At 32.1% G+C, this 27,336-nt stretch overlaps 2 protein-coding genes, 1 long non-coding RNA gene and 1 pseudogene across 4 annotated transcripts; all 4 read left to right on the top strand.

Moving 5' to 3' along the window:
- Nucleotides 1-3,235: 3,235 nt before the first annotated feature.
- Nucleotides 3,236-6,825, top strand: LOC122605158 (formamidase-like). Of its 2 annotated transcripts, none has more exons than XM_043778048.1 (7): nucleotides 3,236-3,511; nucleotides 4,618-4,855; nucleotides 4,941-5,131; nucleotides 5,583-5,818; nucleotides 5,920-6,163; nucleotides 6,253-6,360; nucleotides 6,575-6,825. In XM_043778048.1, the coding sequence occupies exons 1-7, from the start codon at nucleotides 3,293-3,295 to the stop codon at nucleotides 6,698-6,700; spliced, it is 1,362 nt and encodes a 453-aa protein (XP_043633983.1). In that variant the 5' UTR covers nucleotides 3,236-3,292; the 3' UTR covers nucleotides 6,701-6,825. The 2 variants fall into 2 exon arrangements, with proteins under 2 accessions (XP_043633983.1, XP_043633984.1); XM_043778049.1 differs by lacking the exon at nucleotides 3,236-3,511 and adding an exon at nucleotides 4,161-4,418.
- A 1,670-nt stretch (nucleotides 6,826-8,495) lies between these two features.
- Nucleotides 8,496-10,704, top strand: LOC122605157 (annotated as a pseudogene).
- Nucleotides 10,705-11,176: 472 nt separating this feature from the next.
- Nucleotides 11,177-12,533, top strand: LOC122605872. Its single transcript, XR_006324737.1, has 3 exons — nucleotides 11,177-11,505; nucleotides 11,607-11,690; nucleotides 11,970-12,533. It is a non-coding gene; the product is annotated as an uncharacterized LOC122605872 (long non-coding RNA).
- Nucleotides 12,534-21,302: 8,769 nt separating this feature from the next.
- LOC122602972 (casein kinase II subunit alpha-like) lies at nucleotides 21,303-27,130 on the top strand. Its single transcript, XM_043775589.1, has 10 exons — nucleotides 21,303-21,759; nucleotides 21,865-21,994; nucleotides 22,613-22,807; nucleotides 25,248-25,405; nucleotides 25,652-25,742; nucleotides 25,896-25,961; nucleotides 26,103-26,185; nucleotides 26,264-26,327; nucleotides 26,424-26,492; nucleotides 26,789-27,130. The coding sequence occupies exons 1-10, from the start codon at nucleotides 21,383-21,385 to the stop codon at nucleotides 26,843-26,845; spliced, it is 1,290 nt and encodes a 429-aa protein (XP_043631524.1). The 5' UTR covers nucleotides 21,303-21,382; the 3' UTR covers nucleotides 26,846-27,130.
- Nucleotides 27,131-27,336: the final 206 nt, after the last annotated feature.

The raw sequence follows: 27,336 nt of genomic DNA, 5'->3' as shown, positions 1-27,336 counted from the left end.
AAGTGAATCATGCACGTAGGCGATCTGCTATTCGTTCACAGTACACCCTTATCTATTATTTAAATTTTGCCATATCGCATTCCGTTTGGATTTTCAACTAATATATTGCAACTTTTTTGTGTCCATGTTTTGTTGACTATTCAGATTTTTATCATATCACACCATTTTCAGATTTTTCAACTAAACGTTAATTATTGGTTTTCTACACAATTTTTTCTTTGGGATTCTAACAAATATACACTTCTCTCCTTTTACAACTAATATATTGAAACCAAAGTTTTTAGCTAACATATAAAGTGACATATCATCAGTAACAAAAAAAATATAACACAACAACAACAACAGGACCCAATCCCTGCGCGGGGTATGGGGGAGGTAAGCTGTAGACAGTCTTACCTCTACACAAAGGTAGAGAGACTGCTTCCATAGGGACCTCCGACCACAAAGAAGTGCAAGGCGGAAAATGAGAAATGTTCAAAAAATCATACCTGTCTGCCGAGAATCTGAAAAGAAGAAATACCTATCTGCTGGGTCCGACTACTATGCGGGTCGAACGTTTATCAATCATGCGTCCTACCGATATCTTAATTGGAGAATCACTTTGATCACAAGGCAAGATTTGAAACCCGCAAAATAAATTCAAGAAAAAGAACTTGAAGAATGTTCAATGAATCTTGAGATGGGTCTAATGGCCAAGGAACGTATATGTATATAAATATATCAGTAACAAAAAAAATAATCACAATATTTAAAATCTCGTAACGTTCAGAATGAAGCTAATGTAATTTTGACTTTTAATAAATATAAACCTATTAGTGACTTATACTTTTTATTTAACTTGTTGAAGGCTCAACAAAATATAGCAAAATACACTAAAATAAGTAACTGTTATAACACGAAAACTAATCCCCGCAGACCACATTTTGCTAGTTTATACTTTTAGGTATTGCTTATCGTAATCTCATTAAAGGAGACGTCTCGCCTGTATCCCGTGTTTTTCCCAGATTTTGCCATATCGGATTCCGTTAAGGTTATTTTTTGTTCGGTTTTTCTTGGTTTCCTACATAGTTTTTTTTGCTTTTGTGTTTTCTTTCTATTGGTCCACCTATACCCCGCGTATTTTTAGATTTTGCTATATCGGATCACGTTAAGGTTATTTTTCTTTACGTTTTTGTTGGTTTATTACATAGTTTTTTTGCTTTTGTGTTTTATTTCTATTGGTTCATCGTATACCCCCATCACTATTTAGATTTTGTCATTTTGGATCCCGTTTGGGTTTTTTCTTGGTGTTCATGGTAGTTTTTTGGCTTTTGTGTTCTGAATTAATATATTGGAAACTTTTACACAATATCTAATTTTTCCTTTGTTATTTCTATTTTCGTTAAGGTTATTTATCTTTTGGTTTCTCTTGGTTTTTTGATACATTTTTTTTGCTTATATAATCTCTTTTATTGGTTCATCATATATCCCGCATCACTATTTAGATTCTGACATTACGGATCCCATTTTGAGTTTTTTCTTTTGTTTTTTTTGGCATGGTTATCAATAGTCACCATGTTTATTAAAACTTGACACGTCGCATCGGTTATAAAGTGTCACATCGCACGTTTCCTATAGTTTGGATTTTGCCACATTGCATCCTGTTCGGATTTTGTCACGTTTTTTTCTTTTTTAGTTTTGTTTTTACTTTTCGGATTTTTTTATTACGGGTTACTTCTTTTGTTTTTTTCACACTTTTTAATTGTCATTCAACCTTATTGTGATACACCCCGTACTACTACTTGCATTTTGTTATATCGCATCCACCTGATATCTGAATTAATATATTAATATTTTTGTCATATCACATTCCGTTCAGGTTTCTAATACGGGTTACGTTTTGTTTTCTTGCGTACTTTTAAACAAACATATTAATGACAAAATTATTTTTATTAAACTGTCGAAAATTCACGACATATATACTAAAATAACGAACCGTTTCAACAAAGGAGTTGAAACCGTGCAAAAATTTTCTAGTTACCTATGCAGTGAAAACCAATATGCTTTTTAGAATATCTTATGTCTAAGGTACAACCTTTTCATTTATGTCAGTTTTATTACGTGTCATACAACTCTATCAACTTAAGAATTCTCCAGATTCCTTCACCGACTTGCTTCAATAATTTTGTACACATAACACCAAACATCTAAATTGTATCCTCTTCTCTTGCACTTCGAGGTAATTGCTTTATCATTGTTCTTGTGATCTTCCATGGGTTTAGACTACATTAATATTCTGGGCTTTTTTCATCATCATTATTAAATATGTAAGAGTAATCTGCTTATATTTCAGGTGGATAAATGAGATTTTTAGTCCCTGTCAATTTGTTAAACTTTGGCCTTGCATATTATTTGTTTTCTCTGTTAGTTTGAGACAAAGTATCTGCGTGTTGCGCGGCGGTGAGACGGTAAGAGTGATAGGTCATAGGAGGTGATAGGTCATAGAGTGTCATAGCTAAATGCCTTAGCCGTACGGGCTCCGCCCTCGGATTTGAAAATTTATCAAAAGTATATCGAATGACATCTCTAATGAAAGAACATGAAATTTTAAGAACACCACATATAATTTTAATAATTTATCGATGTACGTTTTTTGAGATAAATTTTTTTGAATAAATTAGAAGAATAAAATGATTTATGAAGGAGAGAGAAAAATAAATGGTTGAGATTTAAGAAGAGAAAAAAAAATGAGTGGTTAAAATTTCTTATAAGAGTATTCTGAAAAAGTATCAGGGTATATTTGGGTTTTCATTTATTTAAAGTTGAAGTTGAAAAAATGAAATGAACAAATGCTTTAAGAGAAATGGTTGAGTGAGGATTTGTGTTGTAAGACTATAATTAATATTTAATAAATTAATGATGGACGATATATTACTCTTAATTTGTTAAAACATATGTCATATGAATCATCCAACAAACAAAATAAGGAAATACTTCTATCCTTTGGAAACATATTCAGGGGTGTATGAAAATGAACTTCAGGTTTATTTACTATTATTAAGTAGTAAATACTATTTTTATACATTACGAGTATTAGATAGATGGTCCATCTCCATCAAGTCTCGTTGTTTTTCCACAATACAATGAATTGATAGGTGGTGACATGGGAGATAATGGCAGACAGTAGTTTTCCTAAGTGAAAATGAAGGCTAAAAAAAATATCAACTCCTATATGTTTTTTTTTCTTCTTTTCTCTCAAGTAAGTTTTGGTCAAAAAAACATTGCATAACCATATTAGAGGCTTTATCATCAGATGGCTCAACATGGTCCAAGACTAGTGGTGCCAATAGATGTGACCAAGAAACCAAGGCAACAGAAGCTCCCCCTTCACAACCGATGGCACCCTGAAATACCACCGGTTGCTGAGGTTACTGTCGGGGAGCTTTTTCGGGTTGAGATGGTCGATTTTTCTGGAGGTGGTATTACTAAAGAATATACTGCTGAAGACATCAAGTATGCTGAGCAGTCTGTTGTAAGTCTATTTCCATATGTAATTTTGGATTTTGTACTATTCTTTCAAGTTTTGAGTTCAATTCATGTGCAGCATGGAAGGAAAGAATAAAGATGCATTATATAAGTTTGGTCTTTATCTATATATCAAAATCTATAACAAAAAATGGGCGGTTAAAATGGCTTGGATAAAGGGTCGGGTCAGGTAGGACCAGCGCCGACCCGCAAACACCTTTTTGTCTTCATGAAATCATTCATAAAATCATGCTATAAATAACATTATTAAAACTATGCTATTTAAATGATACTAATCATTTAGTTTATCTAACTACACGATTGAGATTAAAGCATTTTGCATACATGCATTTTGGTTATCTTCGGCCTCAACCTGTTCCCATTTTAACTATTCTTTTGCATGTTACCATTTGACATTGACCTGTTTAAAATATGACCCAAATCGACCCATTTATACATATATGGGTCAAGTTTGACACCTCATAATATTAATATTAGGCCCAAGTTATAAGAACCCAAACACATAAAAAGGGTTGAAGACCAACAAATCTAATGCATACAATTTAGCCCAAATGATAAGAATCTTATTGCATATGAATACAACACTTATACTCAGCCAAGATACTTATATTCTATAAGATTCCTACATCCATCTTTCTTAATCTTTCTGTCACAAACACACTAACAGTTCACAGATGGCTCCCTCAACACCAAAACTGGTAGTACCTATAGACCTTAAAAAGAAGCCAGGGGAACAACAACTCCCCTTACATAACCGTTGGCACCCCGAGATACCATCCGTTGCAACGGTTAAAACTGGCCAACTTTTCAGGATAGAGATGGTTGACTGGACTGGTGGTGCTATCAAAGATGAGAATTCTGCTAGTGATGTTAAGTATCTTGACCTTTCAACTGTAAGTGCTAGAGAACTTGTTGAAAAGTTTTAGATAATAAGTCAACTAATGAAAACTATGTGAATAACACTTGTCTAGTATCAAAAGTTTATAGCCATAGGTGAATATGAATATATGATGCATATGTTGTTGTTTGGTTTTATGAAATGAAAATAGTACGAAAGAAAGCTAATGACTTTGTGTGAAAACTGAATCTTAGGTGCATTATCTGAGTGGGCCGATTAGAGTTATTGATGAGGAGGGAATAGCAGCTAAACCGGGCGATCTTCTTGTAGTTGAAATATGCAACTTGGGTCCTCTACCTGGCGACGAATGGGGTTTTACAGCAATCTTTGATAGAGAAAATGGTGGTGGTTTTCTCACTGATCATTTCCCTTGTGCCACCAAAGCAATTTGGTATTTTGAAGGAATATATGCTTACTCTCCCCATATACCAGGTGAGCTAGTCATTTTTTTTTTTAATTAAGAATAGATAAATTGCAAAAATTACTAGAAGAAAATGATTGATGTATAATTATTTAGGTGTACGGTTTCCTGGTATAACACACCCGGGAATAATTGGAACCGCACCTTCAATGGAACTCCTTAACATATGGAATGAAAGGGAAAGAGAACTTGAAGAAAATGGATTAAAATCATTGAAGTTATGTGAAGTTTTGCATTCGAGGCCATTAGCAAACTTGCCATCAACAAAAGGCTGCGTTCTTGGCAAGGTAAACTAGTAATATACTAGTCTAAAAATTGTAACACAAAATGTTCTGATGTGTTTTATAGTTAATCTTTCAACAAAAACTGCTAAATGCTATTTGATTATAATTATTCTTGATAGAATTTTTAATGTCCACCCATTCACTTATAAATGGGCTGTTTTGGGTTGTGTTTTATCAAACGAGTCAAATAAGTTGCCCAAAGTCTACCTATAATGCGTACAAACTCCAGAATCATTCAATTACTTTAATTTAGTGTTGTAAAATTGATTTTGTGAGTATATTAATTAACTAAATTTTGAAGCTTGAGAAAACGAGTTTGCTGGTTAACCTAACTCGTGACATGTTTCAACCTGGACACGTTTTGACCCGTTACCCAACCTTCTTGACCTCCAATTTTCCACCTCTAGTTACATATATAAAAAAACTTGTACTAAAACAGGTCTTAATGTTGTAGATTCCTGAAGGGACTAAAGAATGGGAGAAGATTGCTAATGAGGCTGCGAGGACCATTCCAGGAAGGGAAAATGGAGGGAACTGTGACATCAAGAATTTAAGTAGGGGTTCCAAGATATACCTTCCGGTATTTGTGGAAGGCGCTAACTTTAGTACAGGGGATATGCATTTCTCACAAGGTGATGGTGAAGTTTCGTTTTGTGGGGCGATTGAGATGAGTGGCTTCCTTGAACTCAAGTACGACTTTCCATCTTCTCAGAGTCTTTTCTTGAACTTTGCATGAAAAATAGTTTAGTAACAAATACATTGATAATGTTATACTTTACAAATGTTATTAGGTGTGAAATCATACGAGGGGGAATGAAAGAATATCTTACTCCAATGGGACCTACTCCTCTTCACGTTAATCCTATATTTGAGATAGGCCCAGTAGAGCCACGATTCTCGGAATGGCTGGTGTTTGAGGGAATCAGTGTTGATGAGAGTGGAAGACAACATTACCTTGACGCTAGTGTTGCTTACAAGCGTGCAGTTCTAAATGCAATCGACTACTTGTCCAAATTTGGATACACTAAGGAACAGGTCGAAAAGTTATGTTTAAAATCAATGAAAAATGTTTTATTGAGGTGTGATGAACTTCTGACATTTTAAAAGCTCATGGTGACTCTTAGGTCTATCTTTTACTGTCGTGCTGCCCCTGCGAAGGTAGGATTTCAGGCATAGTTGACGCTCCTAATGCCGTCGCCACACTTGCAATTCCAACTTCTATATTTGATCAGGTACTTGCCAGAATATAATATTAGTAATGCAAATGCATAGCAACAATTCTTGCATTCCAATATTTGTGCGTATTTTACCTTTTGAAACGGCAAATAGTAGAATCCTTGCTCAAAACAAAAGCCATAAGTGAAATCATACATTGAATTTATTGTAAAAGATCTGCCCTCAATTCTTTATTATTCTCGACTGAAAAATAAAATAAATTTGTTACAGGATATTCGTCCAAAGCGTAACAAGGTGCCCATAGGACCGCGGGTTGTAAGAAATCCAGATATTCCAAGATGCAGTTATGATGGAAATTTACCCATCACAAAGAACCCCGGTGCAACAGGAAGTTAGTAGTATCGAAGGATCTGAATACATGACATATTCTCTTATGGTGTCAATTATAATAAATAAATAGATGGCCACTTATACTGTCTTTTATTCCACAAGAGATATCTTAAAGTATTCACGTTCTGTTGTGATCTAGTTTCGTAAGGAAAGTGTTCAATTACAAGATCAACAAGAAAAAGGAGACATGATCAACTTCTTTTTGTTTATAACGATGCCAGCGCGTTGTGGCGACTGGGTGATGATTGCGACGACGAATTGACTACATAATTGTGAAAGCAAAGCATATTTTCTAAGTGACAAAGCAAACGGATTCCAATAATAATGTGTGAAAAATAAAATATTTCATATTAAAAATGCATAAACTAACTGATTAAATTTTCGTTATAGAGAGACACTGTTTAAATTTTAATAATTTACATTAGTGCACTTTTGTCAAATAATAATGTTATGTAATATTAAATGAGTTGAGGTATAGCTACACATGGTACTTAAATAAAGATTATTTACCTAAAAAAATACAAGTAAGCAAAAGTCATATTTACTTTGTAAGCTAAATGCCATCATCACTTAGGTAGGGTGATAGAGGCTGTGGCCTTTTGGGAAGAAGACCAAGGTATCCTTCAAACTTTGATAATGATATCTATTTGGTATATTTAAATAGTTGAGTAGTAATTTAGAATTTGTTATTAAAAACCAAAATTTGTAAGCTAAATGAAGATGCTATAAAAAAAAAAGGATTGAGATTCTCTAAAGTTCAAAGTAACTTCATAGGTGAAGTTGAGAGATTGTTGACCTTTAGATTAAATTCAAGGGTCAAGATTATCAACTTCATCTATGAAGTTACTTTGAACTTTAGAGTCATCCTTAGTTATCATCTCTTATTCTCTTAGGTATATATATAATGGTCTTAATACACAATCAAAAACCAAAAAACCCGAGGGCCCGTTATAATGTTTGAGACGTAGGCTGCCTAAATTTAGAAGATCACCCAAACCTTGTTTCCAACTTTCCAATAATGCTTTATAGGTTTTAGGTAAAATAAAACAAGTATTAAGGTAAAACAAATAAAACAATAGAATTCTCTTCACTGAAAATCATCGTGCATCATGAAAATCATCGTGCATCAATTTAATCATGATCTAAAGGTCGAAATCTTGTCTTATTTATTTTACTTTAATACTTGTTTTACAATAACCAACTCTATGCTTTATATATATTTTACACCCACGCACCTAGCTAAACCGTACAGGTACGTATAACAACTTAACTAAATCTCGATTGTCCCGTGGTCATCATCTTCCTTCTTCCACGTAAGGTATAATTAATAACTTGGTGTCCAAGTTTACTCTTCTTTATTAGTAATAATTTTTTATTCTTATTCCATTAAAAATCAACTTTCAGTTCAACAATTTGGATGCAAAAAAGAAAATAAAGGAAAAAAAAAGGGTAAGGAAACCTACATATTTATTGTTACTAGACTATTAATATAACTATAATTAGGTTAGGAGTAGGGTTCTTAAGTGAAACTTGGACACCAAGTTATTAAACTCGATCGGTTGACTAGTCAATGATAATTGTTTGATTATCTTTACTTGATTCTATGGTGTTGCATATTAAATACTGTAACAAAGAATTAAGAAGCAGCGTTCGATTAGTTTCTAATAAGGTGTTTAGTTTCTTATTTATATATCTTTTTTTTTTGAAAGGTGAATTTCGGCTAGAGAACTTCGTGTCGGTCTAACATACGTTTTCTTATTTATATTTATATTCGAATAGCAACTACTATATTGATTAAGGGTTGTTGGTTTTTCGAATTAATAAGGTTTCGATCAACAGCTATATATAATAATAATAATGTTCAGTTCAACTTCTTCAATACAACCTCTGGCCGAGGATCCTTTTAAGGAGACATATATATCAAGATCCTTCCACGAGTGGGAATTCTATCCGTAAACGATTTCTTGAATTTTATGTGGCCACAAAAACCTTCCGAGTTCTTCTCTTAATTGTGCCTAATGATGATGATCCTAGTGTTCTACTGACTATTGCCGGCATGCTTCAGTTCAAGCCTATATATTTTTCTTGGAAAGGTATATATTTAATTGACACGCTTTATTTCTTCTCCATCACCATACTAAGATTCATCAACTAGCTAGTAGTTTATTGTTTACATCGTCAAAAAATATATGTGTTCAGGTGCCAAGACAAGTACCACGTGTTCAAAGGTGTATACGAAACAATGATATTGAGAATGTTGGAAATACGTCTCGACACCAAACATTCTTTGAGATGCTCAGGAATTTTAGCTTTGGTGATTACTTTAAGAAAGAAGCCATCAAGTGGGCTTGGGAACTCTCAACCTTAGAGTATGCATTTTTGTTCTCAATACTTTCATGCATTCACGCCTAATATGTTGGAAATTCGTCTAAAATTCTCCATATCTTGTTTACATCTGTGTTTTTCTTTCAGATATGGATTGTCTACAGAAAATTTATGGGTTAGTGTTTACGAAAATGACGAAGAAACATATGCAATATGGCATGATGAGGTGATAAATCTAGCTCTTTCTTTGGTTTTCGGTTGTTTCTTACTGAACTAGTGATTATATATGCTTGTTCGTTTGCCTATATATTTATGTTACTGTTGTCCCATTTGCTTCAGATAGGTGTGTCTGCAGATCGTATAAAGAAGATGGGTGAAGAAGACAACTTCTGGAAAAGTGGCAAGACGGGTCCATGTGGTCCGTGTTCAGAGATCTATTACGATTTCCATCCAGACAGGGGAAACTCAAATGTCGTAAGTCTTAATCTCGTGTGTATGGTACGTTCTTTTGTGTTATATTTACCCTATTTATATTCTGTATCTTACTGGTTGCTTATAAATATTATACATAGGATTTGAATGATGATAGGTTTTTAGAGTTCTACAATCTTGTGTTCATGGAATTCAACAAAAAAGCTGATGGTTTATTAGAACCTTTAGAACAGAAGAATATAGATACGGGCCTGGGCCTAGAACGTTTGGCTCGCATCTTACAAAAGGTACTAAAAAGAAGACTTTCTTTTCAGGTTCTCAAATGATGAGTAGAATTTGGGGATCCAGTTGATGATTTCTGTTTTGTAACATTTCTACAGGTTCCCAACAATTACGAAACTGATTTGATTTTCCCAATTATTGAAACGGTGTCAGAATTGGCAAATGTCTCGTATGCCCGTGCAGATGATTCTAAGAAAACCAAACTAAAAGTATGCTTCAAGATTCTCTGATATATCTATATATACACTAGTAGTATTTCTTAAAAAATTAAGATTGTTTGGTAAATATTGTACTAACTTTCTGCAGGTTATTGCTGATCACATGAGGGCGGTCGTTTACCTAATATCAGATGGGGTTATGCCAGGAAATAGAGGTAGAGATTACACCCTGCGAAGGCTCATTAGGAGGGCAGTATGTATGGGATGGTTACTTGGTATAAAACAAAACGAAAAGGGTAAACTCAAAGAGGCATTTTTGACAAAAGTTGCTGAAAAAGTGATAGCGCTAAAGTACCGAAATTGACTCTGAGGTCAAAAAAAGAACATCCGATATTCTTGGAAGGCTGAAAAAAGAAGAGTTGCGTTTTTTTAAGACATTAGAAAGTGGAGAAAAGCATTTTGAAGAAAAATTGGGTAATGCTTTAGCAAATGCAAATATAAACAAGACTGAACCCTGTTTGTCAGGTGAAGATGCCTTTCTTTTATTCGACAGATATGGATTTCCGGTTGAAATAACTAAGGAACTAGCAGGTGAACATGGTGTTTCTGTGGACATGTGTGGTTTTGAAAGAGAAATGGAAAATCAAAGACAGCAAAGTCAGCAATCACGACCTGCCCGCCCAAAAGTATATTTGTAACAAGTTGATTAATCTTTAATATGCATGTTTATATATTCTTCATAGAGGCTTATAGTAAGTTTGGGTTTGTTTTGAAATATTGTAGTTCAAATAAAGGTTTCTCTTCCAACTTGAACACGACTGTAAAAACATTAGATGTTTATGACTCAATCTTAGCTTAGGTTATTTGAAAGTGTGATCTACTTGGCTGTTATTGGTTATGTTCAAGCAGAAGGGCAGAAGTGTGTATATATATATTCAAAAATAATTAAAGGGTTAGAAATCTTGAACTTATGACTGCAGATTGAAAAGATGGAAGTCTTGAGGGACTAAATACAAGGCTGATACAAGATTAGAAAAAGTGAACACATTCATTAATTTAAGAAAATTGGTCTCAATATTTTCTGTCAGAGTCTCTATGTCTTGATTCTGTACTGACCAACTTCAAAGCAGCCGAACAATTATTAAGTCCCACCTACCAATTTTTTACTTCTTCTCCCTCACATTCATTCACCATCACCTATCACACATTTTCATCTTAAAAATATCTACCACATTCTTTCATCTTAAAATTACTTATCACATTCTTTTCTTGTGGTCTCACTATCATCCACATTAATCCACTCTTTCTTAATTCAACCGATGGTAAAACTAGTTGTTTTATTGAGACATAAAAACAACATGATTTTGGACATTTTCTTTTTGTAAATACTTACATGCGATATCTAATTTCTATGTTTATTTTTACCATCCAACATTTATTTCAAATTCACAGCAAATATATCTCCCACATCAATTTCTTGTTATGAGTTGGTTAATTTGAAGTTTTGTTTTGGATCTGAATATGCTAATCTCTAGCAAGTGAAATATGACTTTTGATATTGGATCTTTTCTAAAAAATGTCCAAGACGTGTTTTTAAGTTTCAGGATTGTTAAGGTAACTTACATATTCATATCTTATTTTAATTTTACTGGAATTGAATACAAAATTTATTTATCAATATGTTTTGCACTCAATAAACGGTATTTGACTGCAAGGGTACCATGTAAGGATACTGTCATTTGGTAGTATCGAGAAAGAAGTGCTTGAAGTCAATCCGAGTGAAAAGAAGTATTATAAAGGTATGTAGCAGATTTAGTTATTTCATTGGTTGAAACTGTATATCTCTCTTTACTTGTTCGACTCATGAAGATATTAAAAAAATAAAATTAATTGTAATTAGTAAGCTCCAAGTTTTGGAATAAAAAGCAATGGAATGGATTTAGTAAACTTCAAATTAATTATACTCCACTTAGTGAGCTCCATGTTAATTGTATTTACCAACTTCACATTGTTTTGATGGAAGAATGTGAACCATCTTTTGTGTCACTTAATTTGTAATCGTCATTTACCTTATGCAGACATTTATTTGAGTTTCTACTTAGAAGGTGGTAACAATGTTCATTACAACGTGGCATTTTTAAACACAGGTATGCAAAACTTCAAAATCTTTTAATACAAAAAAACATGGTTATTGATATTTAAGAATTTCTCACCGAAATGCCTATTGTGGATCATGTTGAGTCATCCCCATCAGATCATCGTTCAAGCTTGGGGTGTTTCCATTCATATAAAAACAATATAAGGTTGCGCGTTTCCAATATACATGATGAAGACAAGCAGTTACTAGAAAAATTTGCAAAACACGAAATTATGTTAGAAGCAAGAATCTTCTATAGGAAAGATGAAATGTTATTAGAAAACGTGAACACATTCACTCATAGAATAAAACTAGTCATTTAGTCTCAATATTTTTCTCTCAATTCTCTGTGTATTGATCATTCTGGTCACGTCTGTCTATTCATATTATATTTCTTTTTGTATAATAATCTAAACACATTGTTTTGTTTAGATTAAGTGTAAAAATTGGTATTCATACACATTGAAGTTAAATAAAGTAATTGGGCCGACTTGAATTGTTTTAATTCTTAATGTTATATAATGTGAATCATAAATCTTTGACAAACTCTATCATCGATCGTTTGACATGTTGGAAAATGATAATTGGTATGATTGTTTGTGGTTATGCCGCATGTTTGACATTCTCATTTTCATTTATTGTAACAGATACAAGAATACGGGTCGGGTTATAATTGTGGTTTCTATGGGGATAAATGATGTTATGTGATGTTGAGTCCCCCAAAACTTAATTGGTTAATTAGTTAGATGCTTTAATGATATTGCAGGAGGATACAATTATCATCAAACCCCTATTTCTAACAGAGCCGGTTTGATGTTATGAAATTTGATCACTCGAGTGGTAAGAATTAGGGAAATGACTAAAAAAGTAGATATACCTTATGTGAAAATGATCTCATATTCTCATGTTCTTTTCAACATCACAGTTGATATACAACTATGTAAATACTACAGAGGAAGTTCAATCTCTACCAGAGCCAATCTCTAGCGGAGCCAGGGAAGAACCTGGAAAATTTCCAGGTGAAGTTGCAATGTTGCATCATTAAGTTGGCCCACAATATACATGTACCGGGCCGTAACTGAAAAACAAACCAAATTCATGCCACTTTTTTATTTCTCGATATCACTAGTATGAAAAATAATTTTATATATAGGAGCTTTTTTCAAAGTGTGATATTCTTTAGATTATAGTTCTCAGGTAGATGATATTTGATGCCCTCGAGTGTAATATATTAATTTAAATTAAAAGTTGGATATCAATTTTGACAAATTAGATGGCAAATGACTTAAGTTTATTGGGTCATTCAATTTGATATGTGATCAAAAAGTTATGTTTCGAAGATTCATGCATATCTTCTAAACATAATATTTAATAAAATCATTTATATAGTCTTAGCAACACAAGAGAGCTCAGTAGCTCCATTTGAACGCACAAAGAAGCGCAAGGGCAAAGGTTTGCGATGAACGCAATTAAAAACCCGCCCTTTTAGAAGGCTAGCGCACTCCGACTTATACCTCTCTTAGAGTTTGTTCAAATGGGTGAGCCGGTGTATCTCAAGGTTGTAAGACTCCAATTTTATTAAAAAATCTCTATTTCGATATTGCTTAGTCAAGTTTATATTTTCTCAAAACAATTTTACATCACAATTTATATCACAATAAATATGTAAAATCATAAACTATAACTTTTAAGCATGCAACGAGTTATGGTAGGCCACCTAAACATGTCACTATGGTTTATTCATGTCTAATTCGGCTCCCCCTTCAATGAAGAGGACCACATACATCAAGTCACCTTGATTGCGTAAGCCTTAAACATATACAACACAAACAATTATCATATAATCACATAGTTGCTCACTGGAAATTTCAGTAGCTTCACGACCTGTTTAGACCTGTTTCTGGTCCGATTCAGATTTCGACCAGAACTACAAAGTTTTAGCCCTATGTGTTGAGCATCTACAGTTCAAAGCACGACCTGTAACTCATTACGGATTAAAAGATATGAATTTTTTAGTAAACTGTCGCAAAACAGAAAGTTTATACGAAAAATTCACATTGTCACACAATTAATTATACAATTATCTAGCATAATTAACCCTAATAATCAAGATTTCATATCAATATATCTAATTAAGAATCATGAATGATTTGCATGAAAAATTCATGATTTTTACTTCTTTTTAACAATTAAAATTAAAGGTACAACACATAATTACATACAATTTATCATATAAACAAAACTTGGAAAATCTCGAACCATATATATATATATATATATATATTAAATAAAACTTTTTTCATATTTAAATAATGTAATTAAATTACAAAATTAATTTAAATATATACATAAATATATATAGCCGAAAAATTCAATAATCAAGAACCCTAACCCCCCTTCAAGTTTTGATCTTTTGGTAATCAAAAAACATACATAGTAGGCTCGTGATACCACTGTTGGGTTATATAACTATTTATCACAACAAATCACAAAGCACGCAACGGAAGACAAGATCTATGCAGTTTAATTAATTAACCAAAGTATAGAATTTGTACCTTATAATGGAGAGATTGAAAATAAGAACAAGGTTTAAATTAACCTCTCTACGATTGCACACTCAACGTTGGAACGTATGTATGCCAGTACTTGATCACGAACCGAACAACCCTTTGTTTCTAGCTATAATATTCGACCCAAACAAAAACCAAAAACCCTTTTTTTTCTTGTGGAGATCGAACAAACCAAGAGGGAGGGAGAGAGAAGAGATTTTTAGGGTTTTAGAAAACCTAATTAATTGTGTGTGAAAAACAATTAATCTAGGCCTCTATTTATTGTGTTTAGGAAACTTAATGACCAAGTCTTGAGGGTTTTGAGGCCCTAGTCGACCGTCCCCTACCCCTAGAACATTCTAGAGGGGTTTCCTAATTGTTTTCTAATTCCAACTCTTCTCCGTTAAGTCCGTTAGTTAAGTACCGTTAACTTTTAACTCTTTTAACGAACCTCCGTTAGTTTTTCGTGATCAAATTAATTAATAAATTACACTTAATATATTAATCAATTTATAGTTACATTTACGTTGAGGTGTGACCCCGTAGGCTTAAATACTTTTCGGACATACGTTCATTTTACGTGATCATATTATAACAGTACCAAATAGTCCATGTCCCAGTTTCAAACCCACTGTATAATGATCTTTCAAATACCCAGTTTTCGTTTTCTAAGACTTTATCAACTAAAAGAAGTTTATGGGTTTATATGATTTGAATTTGAAAAGACCGGGTTCAAGCTTAATTTGATGCATGCGTCCACAAAGCGACACTTGTGAGGGTTTGGCCGAACCCGGTATTTCAAAAACCGGGTTCAAGCTTTGATGCATGCGTCCACTATTCCAGTCAAGATTCGTCTGTGTGCTGTCAGATTAGCCTGAAACCGGTAATGTAATTACCGGGTTCAATCTCCTTTTTTTGAGAAATACCATTTTCGAGCCAAAAAAACGAAACCGGTATTTGAAATACCGGTTTACTTGGTTGTTCAATTTTTTTTTTTGCGAAAACTTGTTTGACAAGAAAAACTACTGTTTCAAATATTTTTTCCCTATAACAAACCTTAATTAGTTTAAAAGTTGACTAGTACTTGTTAAGCTTGAAAACCTCAACAAATCGCACAAGTACACAACTAAGTTAAACCAAAAAACTTAACACCAGACTTGAGCTGCTTTTATTCGACCAATGTGAACACAATAATTGATGATCGACCACAATAAACAATTCCTACTAGTTGGTCTAGCTTTTATTCGATCGAAAAAAAAAAAAAAAAAACCAACAAAAACATGTTGTTTTTGTTCGACTAAGAAGATACTTGTAATTAACCAAGACAAGATATTTGCTTTCACAATGGGCTGTATCAATCGGCTTCCCCCTCCTTTATTTATAGACTTCCTAGTTACTTCTAGTCCAATCTTATTTCCTAATTAGAGTTTACCGGTTTTGAGCTTAAAACTTAGACTCCAAGTATTCTTCAAAAACCTTATAATTTACAATGTTTCGTAAAACACTACATGCATAATAATTTTGATTACATTTTGAGTTTTAACGTTAAAAAAGATATATAGCTTTTGACTTTCTTCACTCATTTGTATCATAATGAGTTGCACACGAGTAAGCCTTTATAGGTTTATGGCGTTGAATTGTGGTTGCTTCTTTGATGAGCCTATGATAAGCAGTTAAGCACTCGTAGGGGCATATATAATGAGTTCATGACCACTCTTAACATTTATTTAGTAACTAAATGAGTCTCCAATCCATGTACTCAAAACTTTTTTTTTTTTATCTTAATATCGACGGTAGATTTGTCATTTTGTCCATTCTCAATAGTTCTTACGTCCAAAATTTTATCTTCTATCTTTTTATATTAAAACATAAAGCTTTCCGAGCCAAGACTTCGAATGTGACTTAAGATACCGTTGGTTATTGTCACAATATTTACTCGAAACTTATCAATCCCAATTTCAAACATTATTATTGAATAAACCCTTATCGATTTTTTAAACCAAATCTTGATATATATTAACTTTCAAAAAAAATTTGTTCTACTTTCTTGCACAACTTAAACTTTACTATGCTACTAGATTTTAGACCCGTATCCAACACTAGATACAAGGTTTACGATATTATCAATATTAAAATCTTCATACATTTAATTCATAAAATCTTATAATTTTGAAGACATATGATTATCAGTGTTATACTTTGCAAGTAGTAATACAATAATCACATGTTCGTCACTGTCATTGTTAGCTAAGACATATTGATGAAATTGTTTGTCGTAGTCATTTTAGAATGCACGTGTTACAATAATAACTCTATTATAGGATTTTTTTTTAAAACCAATTGTACTCATAATGTGATTTTGTTATAAAAGATGATTAAAAACTAAAATATAAACATACTTGTGATGTTGTACTTGACATTCAAGATTTCAAATATATGTATTTGATCATGATGCGGGTCCATAACACGAATAGGTTTATTTTCAATCACTTGTCCTATGATAATTAGATAATAGTTATGATTGTTTTCATATTCTTTGATAACAATTATAACTCTTGATTTGAGTGACAATTACAACTTTAAGAAATTAAATAAAAATACTTTTTAATTTCTTTTTAAAAGAGTCTTCTCAAGTTGATGGCTGATATGTCGTATTTTATACCCATTTCCCCGGGCCGTTTGGATGAAGTTTGGTGAAAGTCAACAAAAGTCAAACTTGAATCAAGTCAAGCTGAGCAGCAGCTTATAAGCTGCCACGCAACTGTGAAACAGAAGATTGTGTCCCAGGTGAAGTCAAGGAAAGTCAAATAGTCAACGGCGGTCGAAGGAAGCTGTGCCGCAGCTTATAAGCTGCCACGCAGCTTAAGGTCGAATCTGGGAAAAAATTTAGGAAACATATAAATAGCTTGTTTATTCATTCCAGAACCCTAACTTAGTTACTCCAGCCGATTTTTGCATCATTCAAGGAGGTTTTTCATCAGTTTATTCATCTTTGAAGATCAATATTACGATTGGATTATTCTCATCATTCCGTATTAGATTTTTAGTCATTCTTGGAAGGATTTCTACATTCGGTACATTATGTTTTCATATACTATTGTTTGTTTTCATCTTTTCATTATGAGAGGCTAAATCTCTTTTCACCCGCTTAGGTAGTAAACATGTCATAGGGTCGTTTTGAATGTTACTTGCAATAGTTGGACAAGATTTTCATGTTTAATCGAAGATTCATATTTATTTGAGTTTAAATATTGTTTTTATCTTTTATATTGATTGATTGATAATTGTAATTAGAAGTTTGGAAGAAATCTATGTCATTGTCAATTGATTTATGAAAAGGTTGATCGGTCCATAATTAACCTAAAGTCGTTGGAGTTCGGAAGAAACTAACGATAAAGATTTTTAAACAATTAAATTCATTTTGAATGTGTAAACACTTATGATAGAGGAATCTGATTAGGTGAATAAGCAGTTCGGAAGAAAGCTTTTATAGGTTAAATCGTGAAAATAAACTCAGGAACTTAATGCTTAATTGTTTTGGATAGAAATTAAACGCGAAAGCGATAATTATATTTTGAGCAATTAAAGTGTCAACTATAACGGAAGTTCGTCTTGTCTATCTTTTGAGTTGTTCAACAAATGCAAGTAATGTTTAGACCCGATGATTGGCATGTGAGCTGATCCGAGTGAGTGTCCTTTTTAATTATTGTTTGAAATTCAACAACAAAATATTCTCTTGCGATTAATCCTACGGGATTACTGACTTTTCAAACTAACTACTTGCAACGTGGCAACTCGGCCACAAAACCCCCATTTTTACTTGAATCATTTAACGTTTTACAAATGCTTGTTTAAGTCCTTGCGAACGATCTCGGCTTACCAGTTTTCACTATACTGCATGCGATCAGGTACACTGCCTGTGAGTGTGTAGTAATCAGTATTTTCGGTAAATCGCGTTTATAAATTTAAAGCTAGATTTCGCACATCAATGGCTATAAATAAATATAAATTAAGTATTTAAGGCTAAAAAATGTAATTTATCGATGGAAACAAAATAGTGTAAATTAATGAGACTTTTTTACCAATTAATATTAATATAATAATATAACTGGATAATAATTATTAGGATTTTTAATTTATAGGTAATCTAAATGATGACATACACGATAGTTAATTTGATAAAATTGAACAATTTGGTTAGTTAATAACTCATTAGTTTAAATTTAATTAAAGAAAAGATAAAATGTTAAATATGCAAATTTAAATGTAAAAAATATAAATAAAATTTAATTAAAAAAATATAAATTTAAAACATTGAAGGCATGTATAGTATTTTACTTGATTTAGACCCGTATCAAATATAATTAATAATATATGACAGATAAAATAAAATATATGTAATCCAAGAAATTATAAAATTTATCTTTCATATTTGTGATTGCTCAATTATAATGGTAAAACAAATAATAATAATAATAATAGAAAATAAATATGATAAAGAATAGAGTATCATATCGTAACAAAAATATTAGATGTCGTTAATAACAATATTTAATATTATATTTGTGATTGCTCAATTATAATGGTATAACAGAAATTAATAAAAAATAAATATTAATTAATATGATTAAAAAAATGGAGTATTCCTTATCTTAAGTAAAATATTAGATGTCGTTGATAAAAATATTTACTATTATGGAATTTGAAACTAATTAGGATTCACATTAGACACTAACCTATTAAAAAAAAAACAAAGATTGACATTCGAATATTTACATAATTAGGCTATAATATTTAATTTTTTTAACTAATTAATAGACTATAACATCATCAAAGGCTAACTTAAGTAAATAGAGCCAATTAAGGTCAGTCCAACTGGTCAGAGGCATTTTCGGTTTTACCCAAGGTTTTGAGTTCGATCCTTAGGGATGACAAAACCTTGAGATTTTTCCCTCTGAATACTTGTAATGGCTCATGGTCAACATCTCGTTGTCTAGGATACATGCAAGGCTTCACCATTATACTGTGAGGTTTTCCCGATGTCGTATGCCGACTGAATATTCGAAAAAAATTTAAGTAAATAGAAATTTATTTGTTGATCAATAAGCTATTAGGTCAATTGTTTTTTAATATATATAAAGATAAAGATTAAGATTAAGATATATGATAGTTCATATTGTTGGATATATATTAGTTATTATTTAATTGGATAGATATTAGTCATTATTTTATCGGATATATATTAGTTATTATTATTTATTTATTATATTAAAATTATTAGGTAAAAAGTGTAAATTTGTGATGGAAAACAAAAAAAAGTGTAAATTAAAGTCAAAATTGGAAACAAAAGTCAACATTAAGAAATCAAGAACTGTGATTGGTTAATAAGTTATTAAAGCAACTGTGCTTTAGTATAATAAAAGAAAATTAATATTATTCTTATCTCTATCTACCCAATTAATGTTTTAAATGATATCTTTTCAATTTTGGGCAAGTCAATATCCAATTCAATACCTTATTACACCTTAAAAGTGAGTTAAGCTAATAATAATTTATTTATTTTTTAAAATTTGATTTATACTTATTAGTAACAATCTTAATCTTAATATATACTATAAGACAGTTGAACTAATGACTAATTAACCAATTAAATCGTTCGATTTTATCAAATTAACTATCGCTTATGTCATCATGTAGATAAACTATAAATTAAAAATATAATAATCATTATCCAAATATATTATTTTATTAGTATTTATATTAATTTGTAAAAAAAGTCTCATTAATTTAAACCTTTTTTGTTTTCCATCAATAATTTACACTTTTTAGCCCTGAATACTTAATTTATATTTAATTTTAGCCATAATCTTGAGGGAATATTTTAAAATTTACAATCATTTAAATTATTAAAAAAACGTCAACATAATCTATCAAATAAAAAAGGTACATAATTTTTTTTTATATATATTAGCTTTGTGTATTAATGTTTAAAGTTACAATTGTCACTCAAATCAAAAGTCCTAATTGTTATCAAATAATATGAAAACAATCATAATTGTTATCTAATTATCATATAACAGATTATTGGATCGTGTTATAGACCCGCATCATGATCAAATATATATACTTGAATGTCGACTACAGGATCACAAGTATGTTTACATTTTAAAATTATCTTTCATAATAATATCACATTATGAGTAAAACTGGTTTCAAAAAATTATATGATAGGGAAATTATTATAATATGTTTCTTGTGGAATGATTACGACAAATAATTCCATCAATATGTCTCAATTAATAATGAAAGTGACGAACGTGTGATTATGGTACTAATACTTGCAAAGTATAACACTTGGAAACCATATATTTTCCAAATTATAAGCTTTTATGACTTAAATGTATGAAAATCTAATATTGATAATATCGTAAACCACGTGTTTAGTGTTGGACACGGTCGTTTAAACCTAAATATTTCATGCTTTAAAAATGTATATTTTGATAACCTAAAATAACATTATAGAAGATCGAACACTATATTTCTATATTTTAATCCGACAAATATTTTAAAACTATATCACTCAGCTTGATTAGCTGGTTTATAATCTAACAAAATCCAAATTTAAAACAAATAAATCCAATTCAAAATACAATGGAAAGTCAAAAGAAGATATAAATTATAAAACAAAAAATAAAGAGAAAAGAAAAAGGGGAGCATGGATACCTTTTACCGATCTGGAATGTCTTTGTTCCATTTTAGATTACAATAATAATAACAAATAATATAGCCCTTGTTCCTTCGTTTGATGGCCGTAAGGCCTCCTCCTTCCTCTACTTTACAATTCATATTCTCTCATTCTTTCAAATTCCCCAAATTTCCGTCAACCCTAATTCCCTTACGTCACATCTCTTCCGCCGCCGCCGTACCACCACACCACCACCGTAAACAAAAACAAAAACACAAATACCCTCTTCATCAAAACCTCCGTCAACCACAGCCACCTACCTCACCACCACTCCGCAGCCTCCGGCAGTCTGTTTCCTTACAAGAAACCCTGGCTCAAAAGATCGGTAAAGCTGTTCGCCGCCCCGGCGCTCCTTCCAAAGCTAGGGTTTATGCCGATGTTAATGTTATTCGCCCTAAGGAATATTGGGATTATGAATCGTTGACTGTTCAATGGGGGTCAGCCTTCTTTTATTCTCACTTTTTTTTTAAGAATCTATATCTATAGATTCTATACATATATATATATATTATTGATTTTTGATTTCATTGATGGATTAACAGGGAACAGGATAACTATGAGGTGGTGAGGAAAGTTGGGAGAGGAAAATACAGTGAGGTTTTTGAAGGATTTCATTGTACAACTGATGATAAGTGTATTATTAAAATACTTAAGCCTGTTAAGAAGAAAAAGGTTTGTACTTTGTATTACTCTCTCTCTCTATATATTGTTTTATCTATTGATTGTGTTTTGACTTACTGCATGGTTAGTTTACACTAGGTTTGTATTAGGCTGTTGTAATGAAATGAGGTGAAAATGTTTTCAGTTTTTTTTGACCTAACATTGGAATTATTTGAGAGACTGATTGTTATAATGAATACTTTGTCACTAGAATGTTTGTAGTCGTTTCGGTTTTTCGTTAAAGTGAGTTTTTCAGGGTTTACAACTTGTAATGGCAAACCGAATGTGAATAGACTTACTTGTACATTGTGTTAACTGTTAAAAGCTAAAAGCTTTTTTATGTTCCCATTCAGATGTAAGCCATGTCACAACACTAACAAAAACCCATTTGGCAGACCTTTTGTTTGAAGCCTTGCTGCCAGAATTTCTTTGTAGTTCTAAGAAATTACTATGATTATCGTGCATATAAGTTTATTTGGTCAGTTAATTCAGTTGGTCAATTGCACATGGATTCTTTTTAAGATGTCCCTTTTACTTTTTCTCTCTATTCGTTACGCAGTGCTAAACAAACATACATTATGACATTATGTTACGTCATTTGCTTGATGAATCGTATATTGTTTGATACAGATCAAGAGAGAGATCAAAATTTTACAAAACCTTTGTGGCGGGCCAAATATTGTGAAGTTGCTGGATATTGTGAGAGATCAGCAATCGAAGACACCAAGTCTAATATTTGAGTATGTTAACAACACCGATTTTAAAGTGCTCTATCCAACACTTTCAGATGTTGATATTCGCTATTATATATATGAACTTTTAAAGGTAATGATCTCAAGAACCTTGCTACTTTGCTAGTTATATATTAACTGGGATGCATATTATCTCTGATTTTGTACTTGTGATAATTGTATTATGCCTCACGTTGCACCTGCCTTAAGCATGTAATTGTTGGCTGCTTGCTTGCTTTAAAAATTGGCAGCATTAGAATCTGATAATGCTGTGATCTAGATATGCATCCAGATGGTATTCTTTTATAGTGTGATGTTGTAGCATTTTTTTCTTTGAAAGTTTAAAGTGAATTTGCCCAATAAGTGAGTTACTTAGTCCTCATTCCCATCCTCTTGCATCCAATGAATCAATGATTAAGTATTTTAGTGACAGCATACATGGCTAGTTGCTCCTCATGGCTCATTTTTTGCACCCAAAGAATTAATGACATTATACATGGCAAGTTGGCCACCATGGTAAATTGGTAATAATGAGGTAAAAGGAAGTTTTTAGCTTATCTTGTTTTGGCAATTTTGGATGAACACCTGCCTCTATGAATATGGGTAGTCGAAGGTTGACTTGTTAGCAGAATAGCAATATTATGATTAGTGGATTTAGTATATGTTTCTGGACAATGGTATGTTTGGCATGATGAGTTGATGACAAGACCCAAGTTATTTATGAAGCAAATTGATACGGGATTGTATATTCTCATATTAGGGATTTCCGTTAGACTCTTTAACTCAACGATTTTGCTATTCTCTCCATAGTCACATAAAACGCGGTACGCTTCGGTACGGGTACGCGGTTTGGGTACGTAATTCGCTAGGTGTGACGAATTCGGTACGGAGGGGGTAGGATCATTTCGGTACGAGGCAGTACGAAGTGGTACAATGTACCATGTATTTGTTACGATGTACCATAAACATAAGTAAACAAAACTTATAAATTTTATAAGATAAAGATTAAATAACATGATAAAATCCAACAAAATAACAAAACAACCATGAAGTTTCTATTCTACTCGTTTCCTTCATCCTTTGTCATTGAAGATAATTGATAGTGGATGGAGAAATTGTAGTAGAAGATTAGAAGTTGGTGTCTTGGTGATATAAAACTCTGTAAAGGTTAGTATATATAGAAGAAACATATACATGTAAATTTAATTTTGTAATTAATATTAATTAAATAAGTTATTTTGTTTACAAGATAGTATTAATTACAAAATATTTTGGAAACTTAGAAGATACACTCTTTTTGTCGCTCAAATAAGTCCTGGAATCTTACTTTGGTAGTTGGGATGTCAAAACGGTACTGGTACGCGTACCAGTACATTTGAGTCGTTTATATTTTCGATTTGGTTTGACGAACCAATGGGAATGGATCGTGTTTATTTTACTTTTTGGTTCGTCGTACCACCCGATTTGGTTCATCGTACCACTAGTGATCGGAACGCTAGCGATTTCCGTTTCGTTACGCTTCGTACCAATACGAGATACGCGGGTCTATGAGCGTTTTTATGTGACTATGATCCTCTCATGCCAAATACTAGAGGATTTGTATAGACATTATTTAAAAAACTTTATTGGAATTCATTTATTTTTCAAAGTTATTTCCATTTTTTTTTTCCAAAGCAGGCTTAAGTTTGTATTATAGTTTTGGTTTTAAATGTAGGCATATATAATCTGTTCATATTACCTAGTCTAATTTGGAGACACAACATGAATTTGAAGTATGAAAAAAGTCAAGCTAAGATAGCTTTTGATATCTACATGCTCTCTTTTTCTTTTTGGGTGATTGGATAGGCAAAGCAAACAAGTTTAGTACTTATTATCTTGAGTTAAAGATGGTTGGTTGTTATAAATATGTTTTGTCTTGCTAAGTTTTTCTAATATAAAAAACTGTTCATCGTAGTAATCATTTAATTGTTTGTGGTTCTTCATAACATTCTGTTTCTGTGAGTTAAAATGCATGAACTTGAATGCTTGACTATTACACGTTACAATTTTGGAGCACTAGTAACTAGAATCTGTCATGGACTTATCACTGATTTACTCAGCGTTTGATGTATTACTTTTTATTGTCTTGTCCCTCGAGTCATCTAATGCTCTTGAGTTTAGTTTTTCGCTAGGCCTTTAATTTTCTGCTTTTTTTTATTTCAATGTCTATACAAGGCTCAGTTTCTTTTTTTACCCCCTTCCCGAAATAAGTGTCCACTAGACAATGATGCACACCACTTTTGGAATGTGTAATATTCACACATTTAAATATATAGTCAAATGTCTATTTACCTTCATAGGCACACACTTTTAAGCGTGCATCTTTGTAAAATCTTAGGTTGGAGTAAATGGTTACCCCAATGAGTAATCTTTGTAAAAAGTTGTAAGTAGGATAGGAAACTTTGTGTTTTATTCCGGAAGTGGATTTTATTTTTGCATCTTTGTTAAATACAAACTTCGATATGTTTCTGATGTAACATGTTGATTGTGATTAGGCTTTAGATTATTGCCACTCTCAAGGAATAATGCATCGAGATGTGAAACCTCACAATGTGATGATTGATCATGAAAAACGCAAGCTTCGTCTTATAGATTGGGGTCTTGCAGAGTTTTATCATCCTGGGAAAGAATATAATGTCCGTGTAGCATCGAGGTGTGTTCATTTTCTTTGGTTTTTCAAATTGTATTTTCTGTTGCTGTATGAAGTCGAGGGTTGAAATGATTTTCGTTAAATGTCTCATTTTTTTAGTTCCTTTCTTAGTTGATTAATTCATATTTTTTTTTACAACTTTTGACTTATAAATATATTTATCTCGAAATATATCATGCTTTGTATTTGCTTGCTAGGATTGCTTGTTGGCGTATATTCTGTGTACTCATTTTGATTATCTGAATGCAGATATTTTAAAGGTCCGGAACTCCTTGTTGATTTGCAAGATTATGATTACTCATTAGACTTGTGGAGCCTTGGTTGCATGTTTGCTGGAATGGTAATTATATGTTCTCAATCTTTATCTTTCCTATAATGGTCTATCTTTCTTGCATTCTTAATGAATTTTTTAATTCATTGCATACGATATAGCTCTGTATGTACCCCAACCCCAACGTTATAAATGTTAATGTGAAATGGTTGTGTTTTACAGATATTCCGCAAGGAACCATTTTTCTATGGACATGATAATTATGATCAGCTGGTCAAAATTGCCAAGGTATGTGTACTCTTTCAGATGATATGTGCTTTAAGCGTTACATAGTGTGGATCTTCAGAAAAGTGAGAGAAACGTGCGGAGAATGTTAGTACTTAATATGAATCTGGCGTATTTTATATTTTTATTCGTTATTATATATAGGTGTTGGGGACAGACGAGTTAAATACTTATCTTCAGAGATATCGCCTGGAGCTAGACCCACATCTTGCTTGTCTTGTTGGGAGGTTGGTAACATATGTTCATCTTTGCTAAAAGCTTATAGTGTCATTTCTTGATGGTTTTATTTTTTGATATTGGTACAGACATAGCAGGAAACAATGGACAAAGTTCATTAATTCTGATAATCAACATTTAGCTGTTCCTGAGGTAAAAATACACTTTGTGAATGACATACTGTTTTAGCTATTATAGTATCATCTGTTCTGTGCTTGTGGTTAACAAGTGTAGTTGTTTGTTGAGTAGGCAATTGACTTCCTTGACAAGTTGCTTCGGTATGATCATCAAGAAAGGCCCACTGCTAAAGAAGCAATGGTAATTATCTCTTTTTCCTTTTTCACTTTTCTAAACCATGTAACTATTTGGCTATTAAAAAAATGGACGGTACATTTGTGTATAAAAATAAGCATTGAGGAAGTTCATTAATCAATGGACCGTTGTTATGTTTCTTTAGGTATATTGTATATATATACTTATTATTCTTCTATTAAACGCTAATAGTACATAAATTGGGAAGTATAGCAAATGGGATTTTAATATGGAGAACAATCTGGTTAGTTATATATGTGAATACAAAAAAAAAGTGAGATTGTTGTGTTTGGTAACTGCAGGCCCATCCATATTTTTACCCCATAAGAAACGCAGAAAGCAGCAGGACCCGTGCGTAATGAGGAAGAATCAAAAGATTTGGTCTTTCTATGTTATACCTCACTATTGTTGATTATACTATTTTTTTCAATCTTGTACGTTGTTCTTTATGCATTTACTTTTATGTAAAAACATGTTCGTGTGTTTGGCTGTAAAATTGTATTTTTATTTCCCCCCAAAAGTCAAGTCTAAAGATGATTGGTTCATGTTTTAGAGCTGTTTTATTACTATCAGGATTGCGATTGCTAAGTAATCATTTTCATTTAAGATTTCAGCAATCTATTTCTTTTAAATTTTTATTGGTATTTTGTTGAGTGCTTTCTTCAGTTTATTGCTTGTATTATTTTTTGAAACCATGAAAAAAGTTTATGATAGGAAGTTAAGTTTATTTTCTCTTTTTTGTGGTGTCTATCTGGATTCATGCAAAGTGGTGCTTATAAACTAGACAAATGTTTTTTTTTTTTTTTTTTTTGAATGATGGCCGGCACTAGAATCGCAACAGCTGAGTTGA

Source organism: Erigeron canadensis, chromosome 6, assembly GCF_010389155.1.
Source record: "Erigeron canadensis isolate Cc75 chromosome 6, C_canadensis_v1, whole genome shotgun sequence".
NCBI classification, from domain to species: domain Eukaryota; kingdom Viridiplantae; phylum Streptophyta; class Magnoliopsida; order Asterales; family Asteraceae; genus Erigeron; species Erigeron canadensis.
Note: the sequence above shows the minus strand (reverse complement) of the source record. Positions and strands in the feature narration are given on the sequence as shown.